At 39.3% G+C, this 25,524-nt stretch overlaps 2 protein-coding genes across 3 annotated transcripts in view; both read right to left on the reverse strand.

Moving 5' to 3' along the window:
- Positions 1-17,810, reverse strand: part of RSBN1 (round spermatid basic protein 1) — a 42,396-nt gene extending 24,586 nt beyond the window's left edge. Inside the window, 3 exon segments of the mRNA XM_077766842.1 lie at positions 6,546-7,219; positions 17,236-17,579; positions 17,581-17,810. Coding sequence (XP_077622968.1) covers positions 6,546-7,219; positions 17,236-17,579; positions 17,581-17,810 — 1,248 coding nt within the window.
- Positions 17,811-18,752: 942 nt separating this feature from the next.
- Positions 18,753-25,524, reverse strand: part of PTPN22 (protein tyrosine phosphatase non-receptor type 22) — a 57,802-nt gene continuing 51,030 nt past the window's right edge. For both annotated transcript variants that reach the window (XM_077766850.1, XM_077766846.1), the window contains 2 exons: positions 23,877-23,954; positions 18,753-20,040 (listed from right to left, as the gene is read on the reverse strand). In XM_077766850.1, coding sequence (XP_077622976.1) covers positions 19,976-20,040; positions 23,877-23,954 — 143 coding nt within the window. In that variant the 3' untranslated portion in view covers positions 18,753-19,975. The remainder of the gene's footprint in view (positions 20,041-23,876; positions 23,955-25,524) is intronic.

Below are 25,524 nucleotides of genomic sequence, written 5' to 3' on the forward strand. Positions count from 1 at the left end.
TCTCCTCTCTCTGCCCCTCCCCTGCTTGTGCTCACTTGCTCGCTCACTCTCTCTCTCAGAAGTTAATAAACATTTAAAATTTTTTTTTAAAGAAATTCTTTAAAAAAATAAAACAAAAAAAATAAAACTTGGGGTGCCTGGGTGGCTCAGTCTGTTAAGTGTCTGACTCTTGATTTCAGCTCAGGTCATGATCTCATGGTTTGGAGTTCCAGCCCTGCGCTGGGCTCTATGCTGACGGTGTGGAGCCTGCTTGGGATTCTCTCTCCCCTCTCTCTCAAAATAAATAAATATACTTTTAAAAAACTTTTTAAAAATTTTAAAAATTAACCACAACTCAGAAGGAACATCGAGCTGGAAATATATGTGTATTTCTCATCCTGCCCCACACTGAGGGCAGGGAACTCATGTTTTAGGAAGAAGCCTGTTCAAGCTGATTGTTTAAAACACAGAAAGGAAAAAACTAGCTGGCAATCTTTCTAACCTTGTGACCTGTGAACAGAAAGGCATTCCCGCTTTAAAACATACAGTGAAAAAGCAGTTGTGAGTCAAAATGAGTTTAGCATAAGCTGTACTTAGAATGAGAGGGAAAAAAGAACCAAACCCACCTCTCCTATGGTTTATTTTATAAAGCCAGCTACTTAAAACATTTACTTCTCCTTTATATAACACACTGATGTGTAGCTGGTAAAGAGTTCCCCAGTTATTTACCAACCTACAAAGCACTCTACTAGTCCAACTCTATTAATTAGTACTACCAATTCACCATAAAATGTTAATTATATTAATCAAAGATGAGGAGCACCTACAAAGCCCATTTTAGACCTTGCAACAACCCACAATGAAGAAATAACAGTTGTTGATTTTCTCTGGGAAGTAGACATTAACGTTTTATAGTAATAAAGGTAGTATTTCTAAGAACTTCTACCGCCACCTAAATAAAGTTAAAGGGCTCTGATCCTCAATAACAGACTTCAGTATTGTATGTATACAGAAAAAATTTTTAAGTAGAACTGAACATATGCATATTTGCCAGATAAAACAAAATCTTACTATGGTAGACATGCTTTATAAACCAACTGCCTCTCTCCTTAGCACATACATGTACATACACAGCCTTCTCTGTATGCATCCTTCAGTTACTTAATTGATCTAAGGTGAAAACAGTCTCAGATGGTGATATTTAAAACAACTCCTGATTTAACTTCACTATATTTTTAGTGTTTTTTCGTTGTTGCCTTGGCTTGCAATTCATGTATGGAATTTACAGTCTATAGCCTTACTGGTTTGTGACCAGCAAAATCAGAAACATCTGGAAACTCATCAGAAATGCAGACTATAAAGCCCCAACCCAGACCTACAAAATCAAAATCTGCATTTTATATACACATTAAAACTTGCTTACCCTCACCTCTAGGATTTAATTCCATTCAGTGACAAAAGAAAAAACAATTCCTCTTTGAAGATCTATCACTATTTAAACTTGGGAAAGGTCACAATCAAAATGTGACCTTCCTCATCTATAAAATGAAGGCCTGGAAATGGCGCCCACCTACTCTAAAATCCTGTTAGTCCATAAGATGACTAGAAGACTATTTTACTTTTTAATCAGTTTATCAACTGCCATAGGATTTTTATAAGGAGGGGAGCCAATGATTATACAGTTATTACAGAAATATCACACTTCACAGTTTAAAACCCTTTAAAAAGTTTTTAAAGGGGCGCCTGCATGGCTCAGTCATTTAAGCGTCCAACTTCGGTTTAGGTCATAATCTCATGGCTTGTGAGTTCGAGCCCCATGTCAGGGTCTGTGGTGACAGCTCAGAGCCTGGAGCCTGCTTTGGATTCTGTGTCTCCCTCTGTCTGCCCCTCCCCTACTCATGCTCTCTGTCTCTCAAAAATGAACAAACATTAAAAAAAAAAAAAGTTTTAAAAAGCCATTACAAGATATAATACCAAAGCAAAAAAATTATAAATTATACTTATTTCTACAATATATATATTTTAGGGAGAAACATATTCTAAGTGGACACTAATTTTTCTCCATTAACTAACCAAAAGATTCCACAAACTTTTTGATCAAACTGTTATTTAGCCAATGACTACTTAAAACTTAATTAGATCTGGGGCACCTGGGTGACTCAGTTGGTTAAGTGTCCAACTCTTGATTTTGGCTCCAGTTATAATATCACAGTTCATGAGTTTGAGTCCTGCATCAGGCTCTGTGTCAGCACAGAACTGGCTTGGGATTCTCTCTCCTCTCTCTTCTGTGCACAAGTGTGCTCGAGTGCACACACACGTGCTCTCTCTCAAACTAAACTTAAAAAATTTTAATTAGATCTGAATAATCCTACATAATCCTACAGAATTATAAAAATACCATACTGTGTCAATATGTATGTAGTTCTTTAGATCAGAAGCTGAACTTTACAAAGTTACCCTGTATCAACTGCTGAGAGTTAAGTAATCAAATCTGAGGCTCAGTCTAGTGCTTCAATTGGTGTTTATCATGAACTTACCTCCTTTGGTGTTAGAATTATTTGAGTTTTATAGAATATGAAAAGAAACAAAAACTACCTTTACGTGCATCCTAGCTTTGCCACTAGAATAACTTAAAAATATAAAAATAACAGGAGCTAGAATTATTCTTGCACAAAACAAACCTACATTCCTCAAACTAGTGTAGGTAAGTTCTGAAGTAATGCTTCCCAAACCTTAATGGGTCTATAAATCACCTGAAAAAAATGCAGATTCTGATTCAGAAGATGGAGACAGGAGTCTGAGTGTCTGCAGTTCTAGAAAGCTCCTTTGTGATGCCAAATTCATACACAGAGCAAAAAGCCCCATAATTTACAATATTTAGCCATGGCTTGCAAAGCATTGGTCTTGATAAGCACTGGTTTCCAGTAAGATTCCTACTGAGTAACTTGACATTTTCCCCATCCTTGTTTTAGTTGATCCCTCCATGAGTGTGATACCTAATTACTCCATCATTCTTAAAACCCAGCAAACTTGTATCCTAATCTTCCTTCTATACCTTTCTTTCTTCCTGGTCTCTTTCCTATGTTCCTCGTACTTACAAGTGGCTGCATCACAGGATTTCACACTTAGCTTCATCTCTTTTCCATTCTAATGCTGTCCCTGGATCACCTATATGCTAATGGGTCCAGCTGCTCCATCTCCAGCCTACACACATCTCCCAATCTGAGATCCATATCTTCAAGTACCTAATAGACTTATAATCTTCAGTCTTCCCAGGTACCTCCAACACAACCTGAACTCCTCATCAACTCCTTCCACTCCTAAAAACCAGCTTTTTCAACTGTCTTAACTCTGTCACCAGAACCATCATCTGCCCATTTATTCAAACCATATTTCAAGACTCTATTCTTCTCCCTCACCAAATGCGATTATCTCATCTTCTCATTATTTCTCAGATTTCATTCCTTTCTCTCTAATGTCGATATCATTTCTGATCTGGTTGTCATAGTCATCTAACAAGTCTTCTAGATTCCAATCTCATTCTCCTCCTCAATCCCATTCTTCACATTACTGAGTAATCTTGGCAAACATAACTCGACAGCGCTCCCCTATTAAAATTCCCCATTACCTTTAGGAAAAAGTACTAACTTTCTTTTAGCACGTCTCAGAAAGCTCCTCACGATCTTGACCTTGTCTCTAGTCTTAACTCCCACCTCTCCCTCAACAGTCAACATGCGCTCTTGCCACGTCAAGCTCCCTGCAAGTACCACATTCTAGAATGCCTCTGTGTGTTTGCACAGGCTGTTTTTCTCTTTGCTTAAAATGCCTTTATTAAGCTAAGTACTAATCTTCTTCCAAGACTCTATTCAAGCTTATCACATGCTTTAAAATGCCTTTTCTAATCACCTCAAGTCTGTTAGGTAACACCAGAAACTGTGCTCCCTCTATTACAAGGCTTCCCCTATGCATACTTCTACTCTAGTAGTTATGAAGCTGTGTTTTAACTGTTGATCTATTCATCTCCTCCATCAGAATGAGCTCGTCAGTTAGTCCTTTTAAGAACACAGTATGTTCTCAATAAATGTTTGCTGAATAAACTGTCTTGAAATAACAGTCATACATAATTATTATGGCTACATATTTAAACTACATAACTTCTAAAAACTGTCTAAAGTATCAAAAAAGTATCTTCACCTATTTAAGAGGCTTAACAGAACTTCTTAAGACTTTATTAGACGAAGTGCAAAATATTTAAGGCATTCACTTAATTCCCAAAATCTAAAGGTATTGGTTAAAAATTAATAGCTTTCTGAATACTGTGTTAAACCGGGATATTTTCATTTCACTAACTACAGTGTTAGAAAAATAAAAAGCACTAGACTTTTCTCCAATGGCTGAAGTAAAGAAGTATGGTAACATGATAGACATATTGTTCAGGTGATCTGACTTCTACTGACTAGCTACATTAACTTAGAAAACAATGAACATCTCCAAGCCTCAGTTTCTTCAGAGGAAAACAGAGAATAAATTGCTTACCTACACCATAGGTCGTTTCAAATATTCAGATGTGAATGTAAAAATATTTCGGTAAACCATGAGCTGCTGGATTAATTTCAATTACTGTGTTAGTTGCCATTCTAACATCTGCTAAAGATTTGACAGGTGCAAATTTCAAGTTTCATGGACTACTTCAATCTCCCATACCCACCCCGTATCTTTCTTCCAATGACTGAAATTCGTAAATAAAATTAAGTTCCAGGATTACCAGAGCACAACACTTAGTCACTAGTGCTCGATATTCTTATGCAGTTGAAGTGCTTAATGATACCTAATTTAATAATAATCTGGTATGCTCTTAAGAAGTGGTTATTTTATAAATCTCAAATAAATCTCAAGGTAAGTTGTTGGTACAGTCCTTTAAATTTCAGCTCCATTTAAAAAAAAATTAATCGGAGGACAAAAATCAGCAGGGAATATTTAGAGATACCTTCTTTCATTACCTATTTAGATTGGGTACTATTGACAAATAAGCTTGATCCACTATAAACTAATGTGAAATTTAAAAAGCCACCACTACAAAACCAAGGCTTTTTCACCCAAATTTCTGGTTTATTTCTCAAATATGCTTGTTGGTCTATCAATAAGAGAAAATTTGCTGCATTTTCTAAACTAAAAAAGTGATGAAGCATGTTAATTCTGCTCTCAGCAATATCTTTGTTAAATAGGGACTTATGGGGATTATGGCCTATATCAGGAAAACGATTTCAGTCCCTCCTCTGCAATATGTATAAAAATAGGATTCTTAACCTTCAAAGGGCAAAACTCCTTAAAAAAAAAAAAAAGTAAAAGAAAAAAGAAAATCTACTACAAAAGTCAGCACTTCGGTACCTGATTGTGGTAACAAGGCCAAAATCCAAGACGAAGCCCTTTATTGCACATCGTGTTCCAACATCTTGGGCAGCCCCATCTTGCGACCTCTCCAGATTGGCTGCTCCTGCTCTCTCTACTGCAGAGAGAACTTCAATTAGAGAAATTCTGAAGCTCATAAATCTAAACTGGATACTCCCCTCACTGGAGGCAAGGATGGTAAGAATAGTAAAAAGATTCAAGTTACAGGAGCTTTCAAATAAATCCAAGTGGCTTAAAACCACTCTAATGCAGGCAGCTGAGAGTCTTATTATGCAACAGTCTATTTACCTAAAAAAAAGTCTTAAGAATGGCAGCAAATTATTAGATAACCTGAAAAAACAGGTTATATGATCATAAATCTCTAAAAAGCAAAATATTCTCCACTAAACTTGGCGTAGAATTTACATCTATGACACAAACTTATAGCTGACCATTCATGTTCACAATCCTTATGAGAAAAGGAAGTAAGAAAATAACTAGGACATGTTATTAACTTCTTTGTACGCCCTAAAATAACTCCACTGAAAAAAAAATGTTTGGTTAAAAACCACTGGTTAGGAAGGAGAGATTTCCCTGCTGACTTAAGCCTAGCTGCCCAAGCAAGGCTTTAGAAAATGTCTTCACCCACAACAGTGCATAGGCCAAAGGAGCAGAGGCTATGGCGGTCTTCCTAGTGACACTTCCATGTCACATAAATGGGATATGTTTCTGGGATAGACTGCCAACAAGTTACTGAAAGAAGAGAAACAGAAACAGCAAAACCCAGCAAATAAACAGGTCAATGCCCTCATGTGTTTTATCATGCCGTAAGTCAGTCTTCACTAAAGTTACCCTGATGCTCCCAGATCTAAATCACATCCTCCATACTCACATCACCTGATTTGTGAGACTGGATTCACAAACTCAAGCTGGTTTTCCATACAGACTTGTGATGATGTAGAACATATATCAGCATTTCTTAGACCCAGTAACAAGCCACATCCCAAAGAATTCCAGCAATTAAGATTTCTCAGTTAGAGCAATAAACTAACAACTTGAATCCCCTTTACCCCGATGAATTTTTATCAAGTGTGCTGATATGGCAAACGAAACAGAATGAGGTTAATACTGTCAAGATACTATATTTACTCAATAATTTAACGGTGATTTCATCTTACCTGAGTGTGAAAATTTGAAATGGTGGTTGTTTCGATATCTTTCTTGCCCAGAATCTCCATTTTCACAGGAGTGTTGGGGAAATTAAAAGCAAAGTAGTCCAAGAAGTCTGGGAGATAGGCAGCCGCTCCATGCACTATTGCTAAAGCATAGTAAGCAGCGTTTTTCTCATTTTCACTGAATGTCAAAGCAAGAAACTCCTCAGAAAATCTCTCCATCTCCATTGGAGACAAAAATGAGAGTTCATCCATGTAAGCATGAAGGACAAGTGCACCACCATTGGACTGGTGTTCCTCATGAATAAAGTTGCTAAATTTAGTACCTGTTTTTAAGAAATTTCTACGAATAGAATGTTCCTGGTGAGTCATAAAAGGTGTTTGTACTCCCTGGGGTACCCGATATTCTTGCATGCCCAAATTTAATCGGCACAGCTGTTCATCTTTCAGATACCTGAAGGACTCCTTATTTATTCCTGAAGTGCTATTTATTTGTCCTTGGGTGAGGATTTCCTTACTGATGCGGGTCAGGCCAGCACAGACGGTTTGTACTTCCTTATTGTACATTTTAAGGCGTCTTCCTCGCATATCTTCTCGGTGTTTCTTTTTCTTTTTCTTCTTTATTTTCTTCAAGACAAAATCATCAGCTCTCTGGGTTTTACCATTTTCATCTGGCGTTTCTGGCCACAATAATTAAAAAGAAGTTAGTTGCTAGGCCTCGTGTCAACATATAAAGTTCTTAAGGTACTTGACCTCAAATTAAATGGCCTATTCTGTTTCTCTGAATTTGCCATGTTTGTAGAATGAATGAGACAAAGAGCTTAAAATACAGTAATATTCTGGGTTGAAAACTATGCTAAAAAGTAGATAATGGAAATGTAAGCATATAATTTAATATGACTTGCAATCAAAAGTAAAGGAAATAAACAAGTAATTTCACATATGCCATACTGTATGGAATATCCGTTCAGTAACCACTGTAAAATCTAAACTGAAGCCTGTCATATTTTGCCAAGACACATACAGGCAAATCAAACAAAGGTAAATTAAGCTGTAAGACACCATTTTGCCTACCAAACTGGCATAAACTTTTCTTTTTGAGGCATTCTTATATACTGCTGCTGGAAGGATAAACCAGTACAAATTTCACAGAGGGCAATTTGGCACCCACCAAAATGGGTATACACACCAAAAGCCTTGAAAATATTTTAATATTTTAAATTATTAGAAATAGTAATTCCACTCCCAGAAATTCCACTCCCAAGTAATAACTGCCTGAGAAAATAACTGCAGATACACAAAAATATCCCGGACAGTTATTAAGGGACTCCCCTAAATGTGTATCCTTTTTTTTTTATTTAAATTTTTTTTAATGTTTTTATTTATTTCTAGGAGAGAGAGAGAGACAGCGTGAGCAGGGGAGGGTCAGAGAGAGGGAGACACAGACTCTGAAACAGGCTCCAGGCTCTGAGCTGGCAGCCAGCACAGAGCCCGACGCGGGGCTCGAACCCACGAACCGTGAGATCATGACCCAAGCGAAAGTCGGACGCTCAACCGACTAAGCCACCCAGGCGCCCCCTAAATGTGTATCCTAAGTAATCGGATATTGATTAAACTCTGGTAATCACATACTGACAAAATACTACCCACCCACTACAAGTTATGTTACAGATGAAATAACTGATGGATTACAAGGTTATAAAATGCTTATTACGTCGCCAACCTTCCAGAAAGCATCCTCTAACAAATCATCTCTACCCAACCGGGACAGCTACTCCTACCAAGTGTTTCACTAGCGCTGTCCGTCCCTATCACAGCACTTAACCACATTCTGGGTTATCGCGTATCTCATCTACCTTTCCTCTAGACTGTAAAGAATCAAAAGTCAGAAATACAGACCTTACCTTTCTCTCCAGAGCATCTAACATGGGTAAAATCTGACTCCATGTTTATAATAAGCATTCACACATGTATTAAGCACCCACTAAGTACAGGGGTATTTCCAGGCACTGGGGAAATGGTGCTAAGACAGACACAATCTAATCTCCACTCTCTTCACTGTACAATCTAGTTTGGCAAGAAAAACGAAGTGTCGATAAACTACCCTAGGTGCTGAAGAAACTCCTCTATGGGAGGTGACATGTAGGCTGATTTCTAAATAATAAAACAAGCCAGGCATGTTTTCTAGGAGAGAGGCAGAGGACCTAAAGACAAGAAAAAGTCTGACTGATCTACAGTATGTTTTGTGCATACACAACACAAAAAATACCTGAAGAAACACATACCAAAGTGTTAATGGTAGTTATCTAGACTGGTGGGATTATAAATGTCTGTCTTTTCTGCTTACCTGTATTTTCTAAATTCCTACCATAAACATGCATTACTTTTAGAATTAAAAATTAATTTTTAATTTTTAAGGGATTATCATGGATAGACAAAGCCAAGGTACAATAGCACCTTTCATTTACTAGTTGAAAAATATATCCAGCAAGAAATCTTTAGGATTAAATATCAAGTGTAGTCCTGACCAACCTTTCAAGCTCGATGTGCTATTTACTACAGAGTCTGTCCACCTAACAATAGTATTTCCGACATGATTCAAGTAATTCAGTGTTAAGACAGATACTCCAATTAATCCTATCACTACACCTGGGAAGAACAAGTTCAGCAAAATTTACAGTAAATAGTTTATTTGGTATAATATGCAAATATGATAGTTGCAGTAGTCTATACAAAATTACTCCAAATCACCAGACATTACAAGTAATAAAAACTTCTAAGGAAAACAGAGAAGTCAAAAACTTTACAGTGTGTAGATACCAAATGACTTTCATTCTGTTTAATATGTTTTTAAACAACAAAAAGAAAACCCTTCATTTGCAAACATCACTTGTAATTAAACTGAGATCATATACCAAGTTATACATGTCATCAGATTGCTTAAATTGGCGAGAGAAAAAGTGGTTCATGTTTCACTCTATACACAACGAATCTTTGAGAATTTGTTAAAACACTTAGTCATTTATATTTCTTACAAATAAAATTAATCTAAATACTTTTCCCACATTAAAAATTGGTAATTTAGGCAATTCTCCCAAGCAACTAAATGCTAATGCCATTAAATATAAAGGTGAGACCAATTTTGAAAGAGTCACCTAATTACCCTCTGCTAAATGTTTTAGCAATTTCATGGAAAAAGAAAAGAAAGTATCTCTGAATCGATCCTGTTATTTTAGAGGAGGTATTTGGTATGCAGGAGATGAATTGTGACCTAGATCTGCCATGGAAATTAACACCAAGAAGGTGCTGCCTTGATTGTAACACATTTTCTCTATTACTATCAGCTTACTAGTGGTATTTCTAACCTAGCCAACTCTCTGTGGGTTTTATTCCAAACTCATTCCAACATGGCCCATCAAAAAAACCAGTCTACAAAGAGATGAAAAGAACCTTAAATTGATTGTAATCTCACATTTCCATGTGATAAAAGTTTAAACATGAAATAAATTTCAATCTTTCTCCTTTAATCCTCTAATACTAATCTTGGTTTTCAAATTTTTATTCTTAATCTAAGGCTGCTCACCTTTGCTTACAGAGAAATTGCGCCTGCTTGTGTCATACTAGCCAATGAATTTCAGTGAATAAACAAAATTTACTTTTAAATTATTGTGATGACAACTAACTGAAAATGGCATGCATATACAAAGTTGTTAAAGGTTATTAAAGTAAGATAGCCCTTGTTGCATTGTGAGAATATCAAGGTTGTCCTGCCTTGAAATAAAGACATTAATTAAAATTCAGTGTCTACCTCACAGAGCTACGGTAAGGATTTAAAAAGACAATAAATATGAGGCCATCATCAAAGTACTGAACACATAGAAAGTGCTCACCACCTTTATCATCATTTTCACAATATTTGATAACACTCCTTAAGTAATTGGGAATTAACTCTGGGATATCAAAACCAGAGGTAGGAACTACCGACCTACATTACAATTTAGTGTACTCCAAGAGAATCCCATAAAAAGGACAAAAACCTCTGAAAGAGGGAAGAAAATTACTATTCACCAAGGGTCTACTAGGTATCATATGCGATCTCATTTCAATCCTCAAACAAAGCAGCGAATTAGATACGTAAGTCCACTTTATGGAGAAGAAAACAGCCTGAAATCAGATGCTCCTTCCCGCAGGTCACAGAACTAGCAGGTGACAACCAACACTCACACAGGCTCACCCTGTCGGGCTCCAAAACTCAACCCCCTCCCATGCGCTACCACACTACACCCCCTCCTTTCTACCTTCTCCATTAAGCCCTCTCTGCAGCACTCCTGTGAGATGACCAACTCAAGTCATCTGGTTACAATTAATGGGACTAGCGAAGTAGAAGGACCTAAAAGGATCTCCAATAAAGGGAGCATTACTTCACTCAACAAGTATTTTACCAAGTGACCATTACATGGTAACTCTACGTGGTCACAAGGATGGCATTATTTATGTTATGCAAAAATGTCACGTCTCACGGACCTGGCCCCGCCCCCTTTCTAGGTGGGTGAGGAAAGTATCAGTCCCTTATGCTGCTGCTCTGATAAATGAGATGAACTGTTAACTTTAGCTCTCTAGTATAATCAATCCCCAAATAATTGCTCACTCCCATCATCAAACAGGGTTTGGATTTTAAATTCCTGCCAAGAGTTTTCTGACGCCACAGAAAATTTCAATTAGCTGTCTGACTTAGGGACACTCCCTGTGATAGAAATTGGGCAGTTGGTTAAGATGAAAAAATGTGAGAAAGGAAGGCTGACTCACCAGTGAATACAAAAGAGCAATCCTGTCATTTAATGACACCGGAGAAGAGAGCCAGGGGGATGGACTCCACCACTTGTCATTTTTTAAAATAAAATATTGAAATATTATTAAAATCATAAATCTACTAAACAAGAATTTAAAATAATCTTTGAGCAAGTTTGTTCTATGCCTTTTATGAGCCATAGAGGAAGAGAAAAAGATTTCAAAATACAAAGATAACCATCAATTTAACTGAAACTCAAACCTGTTGCTCACAAGAAATAAAAAACATTTCAGTATCTCTTAATTAACTAAACAATTCAAATGTGCTTCGTGAAAAGCAAAGTGGACCACAAATCTCAAAAAAGAAAAAAAAAAAAGGTCCTGGGGCGCATGGGAGGCTCAGTTGGTTAAGGGCCCGACTCTCCAGCTCAGGCCACGGTCCCAGGGTTGTGGGATAGAGCGCGACAGGGCTCTGTGCTCAGCTTGGAGCCTCTGAAAATCTCTCTCTCTCCTTCTGCCCCTTTCTTCTGCTTGCATGCTCTCTCTCTAAAATAAAACACTTACAACAAAAACAAACACAAACAAAAAACCAGGGTCCTAGATTCAGTTCTATCGCTAACCTTAAGCACGTCACTTCACCTCTTCAAACACTCACTTTAGTCCCCATTTTAGAGATGACAAATTGTTGTTTCAACTATTTATAAGCAACTCCAAACATCTGGAATCTGAAATTTGTGATTAACTTATTGAGTACAGTTGGACTGGCAGGAAGGAGCATCTTTCAGCCGAATGATCGCCGAGGCTGGCCAACTGCAGTGTGCAAAGTACCACAGACAATACATCTGAATGAGCGGAGTGATGCTGCAGGGAAACTTTGCTTCTGGACACTGTACTTAAATTTCTTATGATTTCCACACCAGGGGATTTTCTTCAACCATTTTTAATGTAAAACCCAGAGGTGCCTGGGTGGCTCAGTTAAGTGAGCGACTCTTGATTTGGCTCAGATCGTGATCTCCTGGTTCACGGGTTTGAGCCCCGTGTCAGACTCTGCGCTGACCGCTCAGAGCCTTAGGATTTTCCGTCTCCTCTCTCTGCCCTTTGTGCATGTGCTCGCTCGCTCTCTCACTCTCTCAAAAATGAATAAACACTTAAAACCGCTCTTATTTGACAACCCATACAAAAATAGATATTTTTTTGAACAGTCTTCAACAAAGGTGCTGTAAAAACTCGATATCCATAGGCAAAAAACACGAATGTGGACCTAAACACCTCACACTTTACACAAAACTAATTTAAATGTATCAGAGATTCACATTAAATGTTACAATTATAAGAGTTAGGACAAAAAATAGGAGAAAATCTTTGGAACTAAGTCTTGAGACCAAGCCGTGACACCAAAAGCATGTAAAAAGGAGAAAAAAATCAGTAAATTAGACCTCACAAAATTTACTTCAGCTCTGTAAAAGAAGACCCCGTTAAAAGGAGGGAAAGACAAGCAACACAAGTGGGAGGGAATATCTGCAAACCATATATCTGACAAAGGACCCATGCCTGTAATACACAAAGAATTCTCAAAAAATTCTGTGAAAAACAAACAATTCAATCAGAAAATGAGCAAAAGACAAAAGACATCTTACTGATGAACATATATGGCCAGCAAATGATGATCAAAAAAGATGTTGAGTATCACTGGCCACTAGGGAAATGCAACTTAAGTCCATGATGAGGTATTACTGAACATCTATTAAGATAAATAAAATTTGGGGCACCTGGGTGGCTCAGTCGGTTAAGTGTCCGACTTCGGCACAGGTCATGATCTCACGGTTCATGGGTTTGAACCCTGCATCGGGCTCTGTGCTGAACGCTTGCTCAGAGCCTGGAGCCTGTTTCTGATTCTGTGTCTCCTTCTCTCTCTGACCCTCCCCCACTCATGCTCTGTCTCACTGTCTCTCAAAAATAAATAAATGTAAAAAAAAATTTTTTTTTAATAAAATAAATAAAATTTAAGAAGTAACAATACCAGATACTGGCAAGGATGTGAACAAAGTGAAATTCCCACACACTGCTGGTAGGAATGTAAAATCGTAGACATTTTAAAAAATAGTCTGGTAATAGCTTTAGAAAGGAAAAAAAAAACTAAACATACATTTATCATATGACCTAGCAACTGCATTCCCAGAGAAGTAAATGAAAACTTACATCCATACATAAACCTGAACATGAACATTCACAGAAGCTTTATTCTAACAGACAAACTGGAAACAACCAAAATGTCCTTCAGCAGGGGAATGGTTAAACTGTGGTACATCCATAATAACATAGAATACTGCTCAGCAATGAAAAGGAGCAAGCTATTGATATACACAACTTGAATGGATCTGAAGGACACCATGCTGAGTGGAAAAAAAAAAGCTTGAAAAGATTACATAGTGTTTTATTCCCTTTACAACATTCTCAAAATGATGAAATTACTGAGTTGAAGAACAGCCCAGTGGTTGCTAGGAGTCAGGGAAGGGGGAGAGGCCTATGAGGCGTCTAAGACTTTCAAGGGATTACCCACCACAAGGACGATGTTTGTGGTGATGGAATAAATGTGGATCTTGATTGCAGTAGTGGTTAAACTAATCTACAGGTGATAAAATGGCACAGAATTACACACATACCATCATACCAATGTCAACTTCCTGGTGTTGATATTATAAAATAGTTATGTCACATGTAACCATTAGGAAAAACCAATGAAGGTAAAAACTTCTCTGTACTAGTTTTGCAATTTGTGGTGAATATATAATTACCTCAAAATAAAAAGAAGAGTTTCTGAAAATCTGAGGATAAGAAGGGGGGGGAAGACCTCGCTCTGTAAACAGCAAGGGTCTAGCCACTCTCCTTACTAGTTGTAGAGTTGTTTCAAGGACCAAGCATGATAAAAGACAGTTTTAAAAGTGGCTGGGCTCAGCCAGATACTGTTTTCTTTCCACCCATTGCCCCCATTTAATCCACATAACAACCCTGTAAGAGGAAATGCTACAGCCCCTTTGTACAGACAGGAAGCTGGGAGAGGTGAAAGCAGTCTGCCCATGATCAAACCGTAAGGAACAGAGCCACAAGGTAAACTTAGATTGACTCCAGAGGCAGGCCTCCTCCACAGCACTGTAACAAATATAAAGATGTTCAGGAAAAAAAAAAAAAAAAAAAAGTATCCATCAAAGTGTGTGCAAATGCCTGGATTAAACAAGGGTAGTTTGTTTTCTGTAGGGTTCTCAGAACCATGTCATGTATCTAGAAGGCTCTAGGACATAGTTTTTCCTATATTCTGGTATATATGGCCAGGGAGCCCTTTCTCTGCAGAACATAATCCAACAGTCCCTCCTCATCCAAAAGTTACAATGTTTAGGGGCGGCTGGGCAGCTCAGTCCTTAAGCATCCCACTCTTGATTTCAGCTCAGGTCATGATCTCACTGTTCCTAAGTTCAAGCACCGATAGGTGATCTGTCAAGACAGGGCGGAGCCTGCTTGGAAGTCTCTCTCTCCCTCTCTCTGCCCCTCCCTGAGCCCTCGCACAGTGCTCTCTCTCTCTCTCAAAAATAAACAAACATTTTTTTAGAAAGTTAAAATGTTTAAAATAGACTTACTATGGTGATCCTTCTGAAATATATGGAATTGTGTTATACACCTGAAACTAACATAACATTACATGCTTATTGTATTTCAACTAACAAAAAAAGGTAAGATGTTTAAATTACTTGATCTTAACCCACTTCTTCACATACTGGCCAACTACAAATGCTTCAAGCTGCACTGTCCAATATGGTAGCCACTAGCCAAAACAAGCTAATTATAAGCTAATTAGAATTAAATAAAATTTAAAATGCGATTCCTCAATCAGAACACCCACATTTAAGTCTTCAAGATTTGTTTCAAGAGCCACATATGACCAGTGGCTACTCTACTGTAGAGCACAGACACAGAACACCTCCATCACTGGAGAAAGTTCTGTCAGACAACACTGGGTTAAAGATTTTTAACTGCTTTTTAATTAAAAAAAATTTTTTTTAATGTTTATTCATTCTTGAGACAGAGCATGAGCAGGGGAGGTGCAGAGAGAGAGAGAAAGAGGGAGACACAGAATCCAAAGCAGGCTCCAGGCTCTGAGCTGTCAGCACAGAGCCCGACAGGAGGCTCGAACCCACGAACCATGAGATCATGACCTGAACTGAAGCCAGGCGCTTAACTGACCGAGCCAACCCGGCGCCCCGTTTTTGTCTATTTTTTAAAGAGCACTGGGCCTGTGTGAGTCCTCAGAGAAGGACCGCATTGTTTATTATACATGTAATTACCCCTATCCCTCCATAAACAGGGGCTAGGCCACAAATTTTGGATGGGACTGGCTACCGTCATTCTGATTCCAAGGCACAGGGAAGGAGTAAGCAAAGAAGGGGAAAGTAAACAGCATAAAGAGAGGTACAACACGCAGTGAGGGGAGCATGCCTGACTGGGATTCAAGAGATCTGGGTTCTACTCCCTATTATGACAATAATTCATTAAAAGAAAAAAATTTTAACGTTTGTACTTGGGACTAATTAACTGTGACTTAATTAGACAAGTCACTTCACTACTCTGGGCCACGCTTTCCTCTTCCACAATACAAATTTGAATTGGATGATCTCTAAGATTCCCTCCAAATCTGTGGTTAAAACACACGCACAGGAGAAATGAGAAGGTGAGAAATGAAAGAGATCAAGATCACTGCATACTGGTGGTGGAAACTGGCACTCCTGCCAGCATGGCACAAGTGTTATTCCTGATAATAACATCTGAGCACCAGCAAAGGAGCAAAGATTTAATTCAATAAATTATTTGCAAAAAACTGCACTATTTGTAAGCAGCACCACAAAAAGCCTTACTGAGTCAAGTCTAAGTACAGTGGAGGGAATCCAGGACTCTGCAAACTTTAGATTTGAAAGACTTGTTCATTAACAGGTAATAACGCCAGGTGGCCCAATATGAACATGTAAGTACATTAAAATCTTCCTAAAGAAATACAACAAATTATATGAAATCATGTACACACAGCAGAATCAAAATTCATATCCTCTCCTTTCTACGGAGAATACAAATATATTCCACCTGGGAACAGGAAGACACCAATGTTAGTAAAAATTTCTCTAGATTCCACAGTTAGGTAGTCCTACATGTTTTGGGTTCGGCATTCTTGACTTCAGTGTGGGTTCTTGGAATTAAATAAATTCTCAATTTTTCTGTGTGTGCCAGAAAGGATAAACCGCAACGGGAATTCTTCCTTCTAACTACCCGCTACAGCACGTTTCTCACTTTTCAGAGGCACGGCTGGTCCTATTTCCTAGGATCGTAAGGGAAAGAAAACCTTCCCCGTCTCTATCGAGAATTAAGTTTTCATACTAAATTAATAACTATTTCACCTCCGGATAAAAAAAGAACCACCATGAACTACGCTTGATATTTTGCTTTGCAGAAAACTAAAGCAACCTGTGAGTCGGGTCATCAAACTCATCAAAGCCCACACCGTACCTGTGAATATTCTGGAGCCGAGGTGAGTTTAGATTAAACGCTTTCCAGCAAAGAAAACAAGAGGAAAAGGATTTTAGCGACAAGCCTTTACTTTAGGAAGGCAGGTTTTAGTACCCCAGCAGCTAATCCCACGCCAAGGACCGCGCGGCGCGGAAACCCTGGCGAATTTGAAAACAAACGCTGGTAAAGGNAGGTCAGGCTGTGTCAACGGTTTGAAATCCGGAGTCCACCCCAGTGGGCTTAAGGGAGCAGAGCGGCAGGAGGTACGCAGGGGTCTGGCGTCTTTCCGGGCTAAAGGGGCGGGATGTCGGAGCCGAGAGAGACCTAGCGCCCAAGCTCGGGGTAGTTCGCCCGCTCTCACCTCTCTTGGGGGCCTTGATCAGAGGCACCCCTCCAGTTCTGTCGCCGTTTTCCTGCTTGTCCTTGTGCTTGAGATCGCCCGGAACGCAGGAGCCGGGGTCACCATCGGGGCCGCGGTGGTGATGGTGCTTGTGCCGCTCCTTGTGGCCCTTATGCTTGGGCCCGGCCGCGCTCACCGTCAGGGGAGAGAAGGTGAAGAGGGCCGACGTGCCCGGGGCCGGGAGCGGGGCGGCGACAGAGGGGCCGGCGGGTGCCAGCGAAGGTGGCGGCGGAGGCGGCAGGAGCAGAGGCTCAACAGGGCCTGGGACGGCTGGGGCTGCATTCGTTGGCGGCAGCGGCCCCGNCATGGGGTTTCTCCTTCCCCTCTTTGTCCGGCTCCTCCTGCGCCGCCACCGCCCGTACTACGCGCACCGCTCCGACCTGCGCAGCCATTTCACCCACAAACACACATTTAAATGGCCCGACCGCCCCCCCGTCCGCATAGCGCGCAGGCGCCTCCCGCGCACGGCCCGCTGGGCATTGGAGTCTCTTCCCCGCCCTCCGCTTCTCGGCCGTTCTTCCTCCGGAGCCGAACATGCCGGAAGCGGCAGTTTCCGGCGCTTCCCTGCAGGCCTCGCCGAGTGAGCTCCGTGATAAAGCGGCCTGGGCCGCGCAGAGCCTCACGGGAGCGGTAGTTCCCCCGCGCCCCCGCCGCGTCCCTGGCTCTGGGAGCGGAGGGGCCGCTAGAGAGCGTGCGCGGAGTCACGCTTCGGGCGGCGACGCAACCGCCGCTGGGCCGAGAGTTGCCGCCAACCGCCTTAACGGCTGGAACAGTGTTCGTGGCTTTCAGAGCCCATCTGCGCGTTCCCTTTGCGGCCTTCGTGTCCCCTTGGTCATTTTACACGGAGTAGGTGGCCTCCGTCGGTACTTTTCAAATTCATATTCCTCTCCTGACCTTTTCGAGGAATCGCCGGCCTTTTATCCTTGGGCAAGCAACGAAATGAAGAGGGGAACTTGGTCATACGGAAGACGAGGGCGATGTGGGTTTAGAATATAATCGGGCTGCAGCGAAGACATTTTTTAACCTCTTCGTGGTCATTGCCATGGTTACAGGTCCCCGCGTAACAAGGCAGGTGCAATAACGGCCGGCTGGGAGCCTGGCGCGCACCTCGCCTAGAGCCACATCCCCGCTGACGCCTGGGAGGGTAGAGGCCGTCACTTCTTCTGAATCCGTCACTTTTTAGAGAGCCCATGTTTTTAAACTTTTTGAGTAGGGGTTTTTTTTCCAAGTCGCAAGTATAAGGTTGCGTGAACTTGAGAAGTGTGCCTACCCCGGAACTCTCCAGAAATCGTCACTGTGCACCAAGGTTGCTGCCCAGAAATGCGTTCACAACTTCAGCGGCGCTTTAGATTTTCCCTAAGATTCTGTTCCTGTTTTTGGTCCTTGATAGAGATATGTGGAAACCATTGATTACAATAAAGTACTCAGAAATACCACTAGTGCCTGGAGTATTGAGCTAAATGAACACTACAGTAGAGTTAAAGACAAAACAGTTTATTGAGCACCTATTGTGTACAAAGTACTACAATAAACAGGTTAACATTTTATCCAGTTTGCGCTCTCCTCTGGCTTTGTGATGAAAGACATTGAAGAACAAACGCTGTTTGAGTACTTTAGGTTCTAAGAGTTAAAAAGAAACTTATTCTAAACTTCAAAAAAAGTTAAATCATGAGGGGAACCCAGGGAAATCCTTTGTAATAATAATTACCCATTAACTTGTTACATAAAATTAGATTTGAAAAATCAGATTTTCTTAAAATAAGGCAGATCCATAATTTTATAGAAAGATTTTTAGGGCCCCTGGATAGCTCAACTGGTTAAGCATAAGACTCTTGATTTCCTCGCAGGTCCTGATCTCAGGGTTGTGAGAGCCTGGTGATAGCCAGAGCCCGCTTAAATTCATTCTCTCTCTCTCTCTCCTCCTCCTCCCTCATTTCTCCCCCCCTCCAAAAAAATTTTAAACTAGTTGGATATAAGTTGCACATGTTTATATAGGACCTTTGAAATGAAGAAAATGCTACCAACAGATAACTATTTTGTTGATTATTCTGTATTTGTTAATTGAAGAACTTTGATGGAAATTTATCAGAAATGTAGTTGAACATCCTGTTAGTTGGTATATCCAAATACAAAAATGATATTTACTATTTACGTAGTTTGTTCTCTTAATCACAACTTTTCCCTTTGTTATTACTCTGGTTTTCCACCTTTAGGAAGATGTGCATACTCCATTTAGGCAAAAAATAACTTCCAGTCATTGTCACGAGCAGTCATTTTGTATCATTTTTTTACCACAACCACAGGTCAGATTTTGTGAAACACTTGCTATTGTAAAATCTGGCAATGTAAACATTCAGTTGAGATCCAATTCTTACAAATATTTTCAAGTTTCTATTTATGTAGAAAAGTAGAATAAAAATAACTTCCAAAATCACAAATAAGTTCGTTCTAAAATGTTCTCATACAGCATTCTCTACATAAGCCCAGTTGACAAACTTGTTTCCAGTTTCCAACCAAATGCAAATGAGATGAAAATGGAAAATTTCCGGCACTTCTTTGAATATGGCTTTTCTAATACTGCTATCAACACATTACAGTGTCTCCGTTGTTGAAATTGTAACTATAGAGCACTTCTGTTACAAGCAGTGTTCTAGGAGTCTTATTTGCAGATGCACTTGCAGCTACATATTCCGGAGTTGTGTTAAATATTCCAAGTCGCCGGTGGTTTCCTTGGTCCTTTGGGTTTTGAAAAACGATTTGCGAAACCTGGGAACAACAATAACATGGAAAAGTTTTTTAGTGTAGAAATGAATACTTGGATTTTAGAGCGTATTATAATGTATGCAAGTACATGGATTTTTTTTTCCAAAAAGTTAGGCAGCATGTTTGATCAGTGTAATAATTGATTATAAAGGCATATTAAGGGGGCGCCTGGGTGGCTTAGTCGGTTAAGCGTCCGACTTTCTCTTAGGTCATGATCTCGAGGTTCGTGGGTTCGAGCCCCGCGTCGGGCTCTGTGCTGACTGCCAGCTCAGAGCCTGGAGCCTGTTTCAGAGTCTGTGACTCCCTCTCTCTCTGACCCTCCCCTGCTCGCGCTGTCTCTCTCTCTCTCTATCTCCTAGAAATAAATAAAACATTTTTTTTAAAAAGGCATATTAAGTTAATGCGTAAATGGTAACAGAATACTAACAACGCTTTAAATTTGTAGAACACTTACAAATTTAATAAAGATAATAATTGGATGAAGAACCCTGGTTATAACAACCTTTAGTAATTCAGCATATACAGCTTACCCTTGAACACATTCTGTTTAGCTTACTTTATTGTAAAAACATAGTTTTTGATATCTAGAGAGATAGATAAGATAACATTAAGTCTTCAGGTCGAGAGTTTGGTATTAGTAATTAAGTTTTGGGACATTTTAAGTTTTGCAGATTTTCAACTACATGGGAGTCAGGGGGGCATCCCTACCCCTACATTGTTCAAGAATCAACTGTAATATTCTTTTCTTCCCAGTTTTTTTTAATGTTTATTTTTGAGAAAGAGAGAAAGCAAACCAGGGAAGGGCAGAGGAGACAGAAGATCCGAGGTGGGCTCCACACTGACAGCAGAGAGCCCGATGCAGGGCTTGAACCTACAAACCATGAGATCATGACCTGAGCTTTGTAAAGCTTTGCTTTACAAAATTATTATATTGAACTCAGTTATATTTCTGACACCTGGGTGGCTCAGTCATTTTAAGCATCCGACTTCGGCTCAGGTCATGATCTTACAGTTCATGAGTTTGAGCCCCACATCTGGTGAGCACGAACCCCGTTTCAGGTGAACACAAGCCCCACTTTGGGTAAAACAGAGCCCTGGGTGAGCTCCACTTCTCTCTCTCTCTCACTGCCCCTTGTGGGATTCTCTCTCTTCCTCTCACCCTCGCTCACTTGTGCCCTCTCTCTCTCAAAAAAAGAAAAATCAAAAACAAAAACTCAGTTATATTTCTACTTTCAGCACAGAAAGCCCTCAATTTACTAAGAGATTGTTTGAAAAGCTTGGGAAAATAAACTAATAAACAATCGTGAACAACTAAAGTAATCACTTTTATTTATCTGTCTCCTTTAAACATTCCTCTCTGTCCCCTCTCTCTCCTCAAAAGAAGGAGGACAAGGAAATTGTGTACAACCAATGAAAACTATTTCAGGATCATTTTTAAAAGATTTGCAGGTTGATAACATCAACTATCACTTCAGCAACATAGGACTTTTTTTTGATGAAGTTACATTTTCAAGGTACTCTGATACTTAACAACTTTAGGCACTCAAACTGAACAACAAATGCTTTGAAATACAAAGGGAGAACAGAGAATGGAAAACTTAAAAATATTCCAAAACCTTTCATTCCATCATCTTAGAAAATTGTGGGTATTGTATACTGTATAGAACTGATGGAAAGATCAGATAGGTATTTGTTGAAGTATCCAGCTCAATGCATGGCACATCATAAACACTTAAGTGTTGCTTCCATCGGAACCACAAAAAAACTATACCAGAACTAGAAGAAAAGGAGGGTATGGAAGAAGAGAAGAAAAGAAGATAAAAACAAGAAACCTACTAACATTAAATTTAATAATGGTGATGATAAAAAAAATTGGAGAAGTACACAGCCACGTTCATGTATATTTTACTCCGCTGAGTGATAAAAAGAAAATAGAAGGTAAAATACTTCAGTTTAAATAGTTTCGCACGAACAATCACAAACTCGTGCATTCAGTCCAGATAGCTTGAGTGTAACTCAAGTGAACTGAGAATAGAAGTAAGAACATAATATATAAGTACTAAGTGAAATCTGAAGAAATACCTACATTCAGTCTTTTCCACTGATCAATTCAGAATAGTTTAGAACAAGAGCGAACTACCTTTTTTGGCATGTAGGCCAATTCAGGAAAAATAAAAATGTTTGTAAACAAAATTTTTAGTCAAATTTAAATACTTTTATAAGTAAATTATTACTACAATTTAGATTGCTTCCTTCATAAAAAAAAGGAGGGAGGGGCTAGTGAAAGAATTGTTTTTAAGTAAGTAAATATTCAAACTAAGCATATTAATATGGAGACAGCTCTGTACTATCTTCTCTCCATATTAGATCACAGATTGTTGTAAAGTTAGATGGGTCATGAGTTACTCAAGTGGTATCACTGATGGGGAGAAAAGAAGGAAGGAAGAGAACATTTATGTTTCAGGCAGTTTGGTGTTTGTTTGTTTTTAATAGGTTATATGATAATATGTATGAATTTTTTAACTAAATGATTTCATAAGAATAACTTCTTTTTTCTAACATTTTAAACCTTGGAGTCCATATAATCTAGATAAACTTTTTTAAATGTTTATTTTTGAAAGAGAGAGGGCATTAGTGGGGGAGGGGTAGAGAGAGGGAGAGAGAGGATCCCAAGCTGTCAGCGCAGAGCCCAATGTGGGGCTCGAACCTACAGACTGTGAGATCATGACCTGAGCTGAAACCAAGAGTCGGACACTAAGCCAACTGAGCCACCTGGGTGCCCCCAAATAAAATTTTACAGCCCAAAAACCATATCCAAAGATTCTAGTTAAATATTTTGCCACGGTGAAATGGGGACCATAATCCAGGGATGGCAGGGATTGCTACCTGTGCAGCAGAACCTGTCTAGGAATTGCTTCTCCAGGAAAAGAATTGTACTTCAGCAACTGCCTACCCACTGTCGTTACTGTCCCCAGTCACCCTTGCCATTTAGATGCCAAATTCTCTTCAAGGGAATGTTACTGACATGATGTTGCCACTTCCAGGCCAGTCAGTACCTTGCGGCCAGAAGAGGAGATCTCACCTCTTACACCTTTTTCTCTCATCTTCTTAACACCCACAATGTGGACGTGGCAGCAACCCAGTTCTGACCATACAAGTAAGGGCGATATCACACAGCAATAATTCTCAAGGTCTCATCCCAAGGTACCCTGGGGGCTCCCAGATCCTTTCAGGGGAGGGGGTCTGCTTTTACAATAATTTGTAATCATAGCCTATATTAGTTACCATATTTCTTACCAAAAAATTTATAGGTGATACTATCTTAAATAGTATCATGAATTTTCCATCTAGAATAGGATGCTTAAAATAATATAAAATCATTTTGAGCTTATAGTTTATAATTAAGGACAATGGGGCAAACAATTCCTTTAAACTGTCAGAATTGTGCTTCGGCCCCTCCTGTAGACAAATTATATAAAATTAGCTAGCAAGTGTTGTTCTTATGACCACACTTGCGTATTCTTTATAACTTTGATTAGATATGAACGGGAGTATCCTAGCATCTCAGAATTTCTTCACTTGGCTAGTCACATTCATTTACCACATGGCAATGTAGTCATTTGGTTACCTAGCTTTATTTTCTGCTTTCCTAGGCAATTCAGTCCTAGGAAAGACGTTAAGAGGTAGCTAAGGTCAAAAAGAAAAGGAAAACTTGCATGGAAAGAATATAAATATAAGGACCAATATATCAACCTTGAATCATATTTAAAGTTGTATCCCAGACTACACGATAAACTTTTTTGTTTTTAACCCTGCTGGAGAATAACACGCCTACATACCAAAGTTCAGAAAGGAGCTGGAATAATTTGACGGAACAGACTCTGCAGGCTTGTTTGCGGGGGATGAATTAGTGATACCTGGAGTCAAAAGAAAAAAATGTAAGGAAAAATGAAGACCAACTCTGATTACTGTTTATCAGAACACATAACTGTTGAAATATTTCCTCGAGCGTAATTAAGGCTCCTGAATTAACATGTCACTATAAAATATCATGAAATACAGATGCTTATTTACAAATGGGTTAACACATTTTTGTGTGGATATTTTAAGTTTCTTTTCCTTGCAAACACATTGTATAGGAAGGCCCAACACTAAAGAAAATCACCAGAGGATTCAGGAATAGCTTCAACTACATTGTGAAACAGCTTAGCAGGGGATTCAAACTGTGGCTTTTGATTTCATTTTACTTTGCACTCATCACTCTTAAGATACTTTTAAATCATTTGTTTTCCACCTGAGTTCATCTATGGTTCTTCTTACAGCATCCTTTACTCCTGGAATATCTCCACTTTCCAGCCTACTTTTTCCCATTATAGAGGCCCAGAAGCTCCCCAAAACATTATTATATCACTTTGTTTTGCTATTTTAGCTACTAATAGGTAAACTTACAAGCATGTTTCTCTCCCCAGCACCTTAATATATTCATGTATCAATTTCTGCCCAATTTTAAAAACAATCCAGTTTTCATATCGTCCTCATTTTGCGTGTGCACTATTTAGCAGTGAAAAAAATAATTTCAGGTCTGTACAAACTTTCTGTAAAACTTTGTGTACAAACAGCATAGGATTAGGGAGAAATGATTAAATATTCACCCTTTTTTGGTTTTCAGCATTTTCAGTAAGCAGCGTGAGGACTGCATCTATGTTTGTAAGCACATGGCTAATGCTAGGATTTGAGGGAAAAAACATTTTTCGGGGAGATACCTTAGTAGGAAGCACCGCAGCACATAATGAATTTCAATCAGATTCGATCAACATATATATTTATTGAGTACCTATTACGTGCCAAGCATGGGGCTAGGCCCTGAGGGTAGAGACACGAATAAGCAATGAGTGAAGGTGAGAAAGTTAAGGACATTTCAATCATCACTATGATGCTTGTGAGCTGAGAGCTGGATACATCCTACCGAAAGAAAACAGTTATGCCAACAGGAGGGAGTATTGTCTGTTTTTATAATGGGAGACAAAAGATTCTGCAAATAAATATATCAGAGGGAACTGCTATTTTGCATACTAGCTTGACATAATTTGTTTTTTTGTTGTTTGGTTGGTTTTTGTGTTTTGAAAATGTCCATGCCATATGGTTAAACTTAATATACTTGTGAGGACTTAGTTTTGTTATCAGGCTGTTACATAAACAAGATTAATTATCCTATAATTTACTTTTTTCATTTAATGAAATATCTTGATTTTTCTCCTTTTTTTAAATCTTTTTTTAAATTTTTTAAAATGTTTTTTATTTCTGAGAGAGAGAGAGACAGTGTGAGCAGGGGAGGGTCAGAGAGAGAGGGAGACACAGAATCTGAAACAGGCTCCAGGCTCTGAGCTGTCAGCACAGAGCCAGACCTGGGGCTCAAACTCACGAACCGTGAGATCATGACCTGAACAGAAGTCAGATGCTTAACCGGCTGAGCCACCCAGGCGCCCC

This window comes from Crocuta crocuta, unplaced genomic scaffold (assembly GCF_008692635.1).
Source record: "Crocuta crocuta isolate KB4526 unplaced genomic scaffold, BGI_CrCroc_1.0 scaffold180, whole genome shotgun sequence".
Taxonomy (NCBI): domain Eukaryota; kingdom Metazoa; phylum Chordata; class Mammalia; order Carnivora; family Hyaenidae; genus Crocuta; species Crocuta crocuta.